Source organism: Mastomys coucha, unplaced genomic scaffold, assembly GCF_008632895.1.
Source record: "Mastomys coucha isolate ucsf_1 unplaced genomic scaffold, UCSF_Mcou_1 pScaffold1, whole genome shotgun sequence".
Taxonomy (NCBI): Eukaryota; Metazoa; Chordata; class Mammalia; order Rodentia; family Muridae; genus Mastomys; species Mastomys coucha.
The window spans coordinates 68,916,140-68,926,734 of record NW_022196891.1 but is presented as its reverse complement, the minus strand read 5'-3'; the positions used below and the strand labels follow the sequence as shown (position 1 = coordinate 68,926,734).

The 10,595-nt window shown below is 43.5% G+C and overlaps 2 protein-coding genes across 3 annotated transcripts in view; both read left to right on the top strand.

The window, feature by feature from the left end:
• Positions 1-2,903: 2,903 nt before the first annotated feature.
• LOC116103508 (sorting nexin-15) lies at positions 2,904-5,703 on the top strand. Its single transcript, XM_031389582.1, has one exon. It carries the CDS (start codon positions 3,246-3,248, stop codon positions 4,320-4,322), a length of 1,077 nt encoding a protein of 358 aa, XP_031245442.1. The 5' UTR covers positions 2,904-3,245; the 3' UTR covers positions 4,323-5,703.
• A 3,629-nt stretch (positions 5,704-9,332) lies between these two features.
• Positions 9,333-10,595, top strand: part of Slamf7 (SLAM family member 7) — a 27,653-nt gene continuing 26,390 nt past the window's right edge. Inside the window, exon 1 of one of the 2 annotated variants that reach the window (XM_031389637.1) lies at positions 9,333-9,375. The gene's annotated coding sequence lies outside the window, so the exon portion shown is untranslated. The remainder of the gene's footprint in view (positions 9,376-10,595) is intronic. The other variant, XM_031389618.1, reaches the window with a different exon arrangement.

Here is a 10,595-nt window from a genome sequence, read left to right as displayed (position 1 = left end):
CCCACATCCCCAAACTGTGAGAAACTGTAAGTTTCTATTTTATATAAACTATTCCATTCCATTGCATTTTGCTTTAGAAAGCCAAATGACTAAGGCAACTTCATTTCTGATCTTTTACTCAATATACTTAACTTTTGAGAAAAGGATATTTAACCAATGCTTTTAAAGAAGTTGTATAGTATAAGGACCATAAAGATCCTTGAGGATCTTGAGTGTAGCTCAATGGTAGAGTCAGAAAGGGGAGGGGGAAGAGAGACAAGGTGGGGGAAATAGAACAAGGAAGAGGAGGAAAAGGAGGAAAAGATGGAGAGGAGGAGGAGGAGAGAGAAAAGAAAGGTAACCCTGTAGCTTCACCCAAAGAGAGGATTAACGTTTGTCCTCAGACTATGACAGGTGATAAAGGAGTCTTTGAAATACCGTGACTGCCAACACCTCACCTAGCCCCTGCCGCCATCCAGAAGTTACCAAGGCAGCGCTTGTCCTCAGAAGTAACCTGCTCCTTTCAGTGGCACCTGGGATTTTCTTCTCCCAGCACATCTCAGTGACAGCATCATGATGATTAAGCAAGATGGAGACCTCTGTTACCCAATTCTGTAAGCATAATTGAACTTGGTCTTCTGTGTTCTAGAGAATGGCACTGCTCCTGACAGAATTGAATTCTTGATAAATGGTTAATGGGTTTTTTTTTTTTCTCACACTGCTAATCTTTGAATGGAAACCATTCTTTATACTTAACGGACAGTTTTCAGAAAATTTTTATCAACACGTGTATAAGAGTCATGTCCATTTAAAATAGAGCAGTTTAAATCCTAGGCCTCAGAAATCTGGGAAAAGATAGCAAAGGAAATGGGTTTGGAACGTAAGGTTTGGAATTGCTTGTCAGAGTCTGAAGAAGATATGTTTCAGCTTTGGATTACAAACCCCATTTATGATTTTTAAATATACTTGAAATAAAATGATTAAAATGAAAAAAAAGAAATACCGTGACTGAGAGAACTGTATGTGTTTAGCCAAGACTTGTACCAGTTACCAGTAAAATAATTTTGTGTAAGGGCTTTGGATCACATACCATATCAGCTCAAACTCCTGAAGGGCTGAAATTTGAGACTAGCCCTAAGCATCTAGTCATGCCCACATCCCAACACTAGCTCTAGGTTTTGATGTGCTTTCCTGATAGACAATACTCAATGTATTGTCATGTGACTCAATTGTCACATGTCAATCAGAAAAAATAAAACCCTTGGTGAGTCCATGGGCAGTGAGTAATTGGAATAGGTGTACGTAGAATCCTCCTGGACTCAGTTCCAGGGTCTCTTCCCTTCAGTCACATTAGTCATTACTCTATAACCATTCTCTGGTTGTAAACTAACCCTATCAACTCTAACCACAGTATCAGTTTTCTGTAACTCAATGTGAATCCTTCTACTGAATTATGTAACTTGACCGCGGTTTGAGGAAGTCCCTCAATGTGTGAGTTAATGTCAGCAACAAGGGAATTTGCAGGACTGTCCCATAATTTTGTGGTTGGCTAGCTTTCATAGATTATTTCTGGAGGTTGGTAGAGTGTAGAAAATGATGCCATTGACTTCTCCCTTTTCAGATCTTGCAGATGAAGGCGAACGGTCATCACAGGTGGGAATTCATAATAATGAGTCTAGAGAGTGACTTTCTGCTTCTCTATGTTGGCTGTAATTTATTACTATGAATGAGATTAGACAAAATTGCTTTTGAGACAGATCAGGGAAATCTATCTCTTCCTGGACACTGGACAGGTATTAAAAGTAATAAAGTATCATTGAAGTCCACTGAAATCATTGCCACTTAATGATAAGTTCTTTAAGTTTATATTGTAAGCACTCTTCCTGGTGTCATACATATATACAAATATATATATATATATATATATGTGTGTGTGTGTGTGTGTGTGTGTGTGTATGTATACAGTGTGTAATATATATTACTGGAATATAATGAAAAAGACATACATTACACATGGGAAAAGAGACAGCATCTTCAACAAATGATGCTGGTTCCACTGAATCTCTGTATATAGAAGAATACAAATAGACCCATACTTATCATGCTGTACAAACTCAAGCCCAGTTGGATCAAAGACCTCAACATAAAACCAGACACAGTGAACCTGACAGAAGAGGGAATGGGAAATAGACTTAAATGTGTTAGCCCAGGAGAAGACTTTCTGGACAGAACATCCATAGAGCAAGCACTAAAATCAACAACTTATAAATGGGACCTTATGAAACTGAAAAGCTTCTGTAAGGCAAAGGACACCATCAGTAAGACAAAGAGACAGCCTACAGAATGGGAAAAGATTTTTACAAATTCTACATCCAATAGAGGACTAATAGAGAAAATATATAAAGAAATCAAGAGCCTTCCGGTCTGTCTGGGTTAGTGTTCTGAGCAGACCTTGGGCACAAGCTCCGCAGCCAGTCCCACAACACCCAGAGGAAGCTCGAGTCCCAGGCACTCTGACACACCCAGGATTTTAAGGAATATGACAAAAAAGATATTGTAGGTATTAAGGGGGGGTCTCTGGGAGGAGTGGGTGTACAAAAGGGAAACAAGAATGTGATTCAATTCTATTTACTTAAAATATGTTTTTAAATGTTAACAAATTCAGATAAATTGAAATCATATAACTTTTCTCATCATAATGCAATAAAAGTTTTAAAAAAATAAAGAAATCAAGAAACTAGATATCAAAACACCAAATTCTCCAACTAAAAAATGAGATATAGAACTAAATAAAGAATTTTCAATATAGGAAACTCAACTGGCTGAGAAACAAAGAAATGTTCAACACCTTTAGCTATCAGGAAAATGCAAATCAAAATTCTCACTTCTGTCAGAATGGCTAAGATCGATAATTCAAGTGACAGTTCATGCTGGCAAGGATGTGAAATAAAAGGACCACTCATTCACTGCTGGTGGGAATGCAAATTTGTACACCTACTAAGGAAATCAATATGGAAGCTCCTTGGAAAGTTGAGGATCAATATATCTCAAGATCCAGATATTCTATTGTTGGGCATATACCAAAAGGGAGCTTCATCCTACCACAAGGATATTTGTTCAACCATGCTCCTTGCTACTCTATTCATAATAGAACTGCCAAATACCGGAAATAACCTAGATGTCCCTCAATAGAACAATATCTAAAGAAAATGCGATACATTTACACAGTGGAGTACTACTCAGTTGTTTTTTAAAAAAATGATATTATGGACGGAGCGGGGGCGACGTGCAGGAGGCAGGAGAAGGAGCCGGCGGCCAGCACCGGTGTCATGTCGCGCCAGGCGAAGGATGAATTCCTGCGACACTACACAGTCTCGGACCCAAGAACCCACCCCAAGGGTTACACAGAGTACAAAGTAACCGCTCAGTTCATCTCAAAGAAGGACCCAGAGGATATCAAAGAGGTAGTGGTCTGGAAGCGATACAGTGACTTCCGTAAGCTCCATGGGGACTTAGCCTACACTCACCGCAACCTCTTCCGTCGCCTGGAGGAGTTTCCGGCATTCCCACGTGCCCAGGTGTTTGGTCGGTTTGAAGCCTCAGTGATCAAGGAACGGCGCAAGGGTGCAGAGGACTTGCTGCGCTTCACAGTGCCCATCCCTGCGCTCAACAACAGCCCCCAGCTCAAGGAGTTTTTCCGGGGCGGGGAGGTGACACGGCCCTCTGAGGTGTCCAGGGACCTGCAAATCTTGCCACCCCCTCTCATCCCCACACCACCTCCTGATGAGGCCCGGCTACTCCAGCCACTGCCTGCGGAAAGGAGGGGCCAGGAGGAGTTGGAGGTGCCAGTGGATCCCCTCCCGTCCAGCCCTGCACAGGAGGCCTTAGACCTTCTCTTCAGCTGTGACAGCACCGAGGAAGCGTCTGGCTCCCCGGCTCGAGGCCCCCTCTCAGAGGCTGAACTTGCCCTTTTCGACCCTTACTCCAAAGAGGAAAGTACAGGCCCCAGCCCTACCCACACAGGTGAGCTGGCAGCCATAGAGGTACAGTCCAAAAGGCTGGACCAGGAACCCTGGGAGCCAGGAGGACAGGAGGAGGAAGAGCCTGAGGATGAAGAACCTGCCCCAGCTTACCTGGGCCAGGTCACAGAGCTCATCACTCAAGCCCTGCGGAATGAAAAGGCTGGGGCCTATGCTGCTGCTCTCCAAGGCTACCAAGATGGGGTGCACATCCTGCTTCAGGGCGTCTCAGGCGACCCATCCCCTGCCCATAGGGAAGGTGTGAAGAAGAAGGCAGCTGAGTACCTGAAGCGGGCAGAGACCCTTCGTGCGCACTTGCCCTGAGAGGATAGACCCTGGGATGTCAGCTCCAGCACTGCCAGCCTCCTCCACGCCTTTCCTTGGGACCTGGCCTTGTTTCCTGCTCTTATGACTACCAGGGGCCATATCTGTATTAACTGGATCAAGTATAAGAAAAGCAAAGACTTCTCAGCTCTGACCTGCCTGCCTCCTTGGAATCAGACTTGAACTTCTGGTCCTACCTATCTGTTTTATGCGAGCGGTATCTGGGCCACTAATCTGTCAGTTCACCCATCTAGAGCCAAAGTCTGTAGCCAGACCTGGCCCACTACCTTTTTTGTAAGACCCTTGAGAGCCTGCCTTTCTTTCTTCCTTTCTTTCCTTCTTTCTTTCTTCCTTTCTTCTCATTCTTTTTCTTTCTCCTCTCTTTTTCTTTCTTTTTCCTCTCTCTTTTCTTTCTTTCTCCCCTCTCTCTCTTTTTTTTTTATGGTTGGAAGGAAAAGGATTGACTAGTAAAAATTTCATAAAATTTAAAAAAAAAATGATATTATGAAATTTGCAGGCAAATGGATGTAACTAGGAAAAATCTTCCCGAGTGAGGTAACCCGGACCCAGAAAGATAAATGTGGTATGTACTCTTTGTAGGTAGATATTACCCATTAAATAAATGATAACTAACCTACAATCTGGATACCCAGATAGGTTAGGTATAGAGGAAAGGATTATGGAGACACATGAATCTTCATTGGAGGAGGAACTATAATAGATTTTATGGATGGACTTGGGGCAGTTGGGGATGAAAATGGGAGAATCAGGTGTGGAAGGAAGGGAAAGACAGTGTTGGGGGAGGGATTAGAGTGCAAATCATCTAGACTTGAGGGCCTTTTGAGGGGTAGTATAGAAACTTAGCACAGTGGAAACTTTTTAAAGCACATAAAGGTGATCCAAATGAAGTCTCTAAATAATGAGGAAGACTGAGTCCCATCTGGCCATCTCTTGTCACCAAAGAAGCTTCGTTACTTGTACTGTGTCACATCCAATTTAAGTTGTTAGTCAAAGGGCCCCATGGAAATCACCCAAAACCCCAGGCTACAACCAAAGCAACAGGTTACTCCCCATCAACTGACAGCAAGGTCCAACTGCTGAAGAGACTGCCTACACATCTCACTGAACATGGAGAAGGTAGCTGGTGCCTACATAGAACCCTCATCCCCGTGTTCTGGGGTCTTTGGTATGGAAGGTACTCTGCAGGATACCCAGAGAGAAACACAAACACTTGTGCAGCCATGAAACCTTCGATCTACAATCTGTCTTGCCGGCAAAATAGATCTGCTAGGGCATGCACTAAACTTGTGGGATTAATAAACCAATGTTTGATTTGACTAAGGCCCACTATACAAAATGGACTCCATACCAGCACTGCTTGGGTGACTGACCAAGAACAACAACAACAACAACAAAGGTAACAATAAAATGACTCCTAATGGTATTCTGCTATACTCATAGATCAGTGTCTTTTTCAGCCATCACCAGAGAGGCTTCCTCCTGCAGCAGATGGGAACAAATACAGAGACCCAGGGCCGGACATTGTGCAGAGAGAGAAAGCCCTTGGAACACACATCTCTGAGTGCGTTGTCTCCATCAAATCGCTTCCCATCAGAGCTCAGGGAAGCCTGCAGCAGAAGAAATGGGAGTGTGGGAGCGAGAGGGGATGTGGACACCAGGGAAACAAGTCTCTCTAAATCAACTGAGCAATAACTTCTCTGAAGTGAAATGAAGTCACAGAGACTGAAGCAGCAAGCATAGGCTCTGCAACAGGTCCTCTGCCTATATGTTACAGCTCTCAGCTTAGCATGTTTATGGGACTTCTGTGTGTGAACGAGTGGATCCCTGACTTTTGTGCCTTTTCTTGGGGCTCTCTTCCTTTCGTTGGTTTGCCCGATGTGATGGGTTTTGTTTTACCTCATTATACTTAATTTTGTTGTGTTTTGCCGTTATCTCTTAGAAACTGTGGAGAGAATATCTTGTGTATTGTGTGGGTGGATCACCTGTTAATTAAAAAGCCGATAGCCTATGCCGGAAATACAGGTGGGACATTTGGGAGAGAGAGGATTCTGAGGGAAAGTCAGGTGGGAGAGTCACAGGGAAGATGTGACAAGATGGACTCATGGGACCTGAGCACAGGTAACCAGCCATGTGGTAGAATGTAGACTAGAATAAATGGGATATTTTAAGTTATATCTAGTCAACTATATGGATGTATGGCCAAAGTATTGTGAATATATTTTGAGTCTGAGTCTTATTTCTGGGAGCGTGGGGTTGGGAGGAAGAACTGGACATAGCTTCAACAAGAGACTTATTCTTTTCTAATTAGAGTCTGAAAGGGAGTAGGTCCGAATGGGAAAGGGATTGGGGAGAAACTGGGAGGGGTAGAGGGAAGGGAAACTGTAAGGATATATGAGAAAAAGGATTTATTATTAGTGAAGCGGGGGTTATGAACAGTTGAACCCTTCAGAACTGGCAGAATAGGAAATGAGAAAGAAGTAGAGGCACAAGGAAAGAGAGCAGACACTGATAAAAAGGCTCCCAGGAGCCAGAGAGAAGGCCCTGCAGGCCCTGCTTACCACAGGAGTACAAAGAGCCATGAGTCCTCAGTGCCAAGGGTTTCTGGACCCCAGGGGGAAAAAAAAAGCTCTAATACTGGCTGCTGCCAGGAAGCAAAGATCTGATACCAGAGGGCGGGCGGCACTGAACTGGAACACAAGAGGGTGCTGCTTGCTATTTTTCTGCCTGCCTGCTTCCATCAAACAGAGGTAAGCAAAGCGGCTGGAGACCAGTCTTCACGCGTGTTCTTCCAGCGAATCCACAGTTCCATCCAGGAAGAGCAAAGTTACATCCAGAGGATGCGACTTTATGGCTAATGTAGGCAAATCTATGCAGCGTTACAGTTAGAGGAAAGTCTCGGCATGTGAAAGCACCAGCAGTTATAGAATCTACATATAAGCCCTGTCCTACAACAGATGCAAAACTAATCCATGGCATGCCTCTGACTCATCATATCGTGTTACATGTGAAAGCACCAGCAGTTATAGAATCTACATATAAGCCCTGTCCTACAACAGACGCAAATCTAACCATGGCATGCCTCTGACTCATCACATCGTGTTACATGGATTCCTCCACAGATGGGGAGCATGTGGCCACTCGTACCTCGCTAGGTACAAGTGACTCTCAGGAAAGGACATACCACATGTATCAGTTAATCTGATCTTAGACACATCTACTTACCACTTACTCAACTTCATCATCTATTTGTTTTCTCTTTTTTTTTGCCAGTTACATTCAGATGTTACTCTTCATTTCCCACTTCTCTGAGCATTCTCACTCACCAGACACACCTACCCATCATTTGACTAATCCAGTTTACAATTTTGATTTTGTTCCTGTATTCCTAGGAGGTAAACATATTTGTTTATTGTTCTAGCCTTAACATGATAGCAGCTATTTGCTAAACACAAGCTGGTGTGTCACAAGCATGACCATATCATCTCACGAACAAACAAAAGGATGTGTATGGGGTTAGATGTCACATTTCTAAAGAGTGTTTGGCACCGTGGGAACATAGAACAGTCATTAAGAACATTGGAGGCACAGAGCCCGCTGACCTCCACTCCGCACTGGCAGGTTTGGAGAAGGGGGAATGTGGAGGTGGGGCAATGTGGCATTTTAGACATGACTAGAAAGAGGGGCTGACTGTGGATCCTGCTCCCCTAAATGGGCTGTCTTGTTTGGCCTCAGTAGGAGAGGATGCACCTAGTCTTGCAGAGACTTGAGTTGCAGGGGTAGGTTGGTATCCAGGGGCCCTACCCCCTTCTCAAAGGTGATGGGGAAGGGGGGAGGGGGAAGGGGGTGTGTGAGGGGGGACTGGGAGGAGTAGGAGCAAATTAATTAATTAATTAATGGGAAAAATAAAAGAAAGAGGAGTAGAGATGGGTAGGCCAGAGCTGACCATGACCTATTAGAATCATGTGTATGTGTAAGAGAGAGGGGTATTTAATATGCTTGGCATTTTTAATATCATTTTGATGTTACCCACTGCTTGATGCGGTAACATGGCCTTCTGTAGCAAAACCACCCTTTGTGGTTTGTAGAAATTATTTATAGAAATATAGAAATTATTTATAGAAATGCTCTGTAAATCTATTTGTATCGGCTACTAGTCAACTGGAAACATTTTTAAGAGTCTGTTATACCTCTCTCTCTTTGATAAACTTTTGAGAATAGGAGTAGCCATAACAGACATTTTTACAACGGTCCACACATATACACAACACACACACACAACTGCATGAGTTACTGGGGCCAGCATTTGGGGACCAGACGATTTTTTTTTTCATTGGAAGAAGCTAGAACAGCACTGGGGACCACAGGGCAAGAAGAGAAGGGATGTAAGCAGGTGGTTCACCAGCATCCCTCATTGAACACAACAACTGAGCTTCCTCAATCTATTAATACACAGAGCCTAACCTAAGATCCCATCAGAAGTTAGCAAAAGCTGTTAAAATGAGTTAGATAGCGGCTAATGCTGGGGAGTCCGAGGCTTTCTTCGGACTCCTATGGGTACTGCGTGTATGTGGTGCGCACACATAGAAGTGCACAAAACACTCCTACATGTAAAATAAAGTAACTAACTCTAAACATTTTTAAACGATAGTCAATCTTACTGAAGGGTTAACTGCAAGGTAGTCCATTTTACTGTTTTAAGTATGTTATTTCATTTATTGTGTCCAACTTTAATGAATAGAAACAGAAGCCATGCTTAGTTCCCAGATGAGAAAACTGAGGTCTGGAATATTAAAGTCAACTTGACCAATGCCAGCCAGATAAGGAGTAAGAGGCTCTGGAGGTTAATATTTCACCTTGATGAGATCTATAGTCACTTGCGATGCATGCAAACCTATAAGAAAATACCTAGACTAGGTGAACTGACAAAGGAAAGCCCATCTTAACTGTGGTCACCACAGTTACTTTGTATACTTTTTACAGAACTGCTTCTCCAGTTACCCTGTGTTACGGGCTTCCATCCTACAAGTTGGAGGTAGGTAAAAGAACGTAGCTGGGATACAGATGTAGAGGCAATGAGTCACAGAATTGAGGTGCCCCCCCCCCGTGTGTGTGTGTGTGTATCTGTGTGTGTATGTATATGTGTGTGTATATGTGTCTTTCACTCCCTCCTATTTTTTACTTGTCAACACAGGATGATTCAGTAAGACATTCCCACCCTAGAGGCAGTCACTTCAGCTTTGTACTGTCCAGCCTCCGGGACAGTAAGAAATAAATGTTTATTCTTTACAAATCACTCCTTCTCTAGTACCCTATGTGTGTTCTGAAAAACAAGTGACTACTAAATTGCTATCTTACAGCGTTCGTTACAGCCATGGTTTCGAACAAGCAGCATGGTTTCTCACTATGAGTGTCGCAAGCCCCACTCCCAAATAAACAAACGTTCTACTCTTTCTGTAGAAACAAAAGTAAAAACAAGACTTTTGAGAAAGAAATAATAAGCCAAAATTACCTATAGTAGAAAGAAATAATAAGTCGAAATTACCTATAGTAACTACAAGTACATCTACTTGTATAAGAAAAACAAAGTTTTTCAGGTCAGGGGGGCTGGGATGAACTAAAAGCTGACCAGAACATAAAATAACTGATAAGACCTGTAAGAACAAGAGTAGATGCTCTACCCCTCCCTGTACTGAACTCTGAGGACACCCTGACCCCCACTAACTAAAATTCAGGGACTTTCCAGCTCAACCCATTCCAGGGGCTTACCAGGTACAGGAGTTAGGTAAGGGGGCAATGAAGCCAAAAACAGCCCCCATGAGCAAGCCAACCAATGCCTGAAGAGATCCTTTGTTTGATACTGCACCAATCAGAATAAGATAACTAGCCCTGTTGCCTGCTATCTCCTGAGAGGCTCTGACAGTACCTGACTAATACAGATGTAGAGGCTCACAGCCATCCATTGAACTGAGTATATGGTCCCCAATGAAGGAGTTAGAGAAAGGACCTATGGAGCTGAGGGGTTTGCAGCCCCTTAGGACGAACAACAATATGAACTAACTAGTACCCTCAGAGCTCCCAGGGTCTCAAACACTAACCAAGGACTGCACATGGTGGGTCTGATTGTCCTGGCAGCATGTGTATAGTAGAGGATTGCAAATTCAATCATCAATAGGAGAGGACCTCCGCCTGTGAAGGTTCTGTGCCCCAGTGTAGGGGAATGCCAGGGCCAATAAGTGGGAGAGGGTGGGGTGG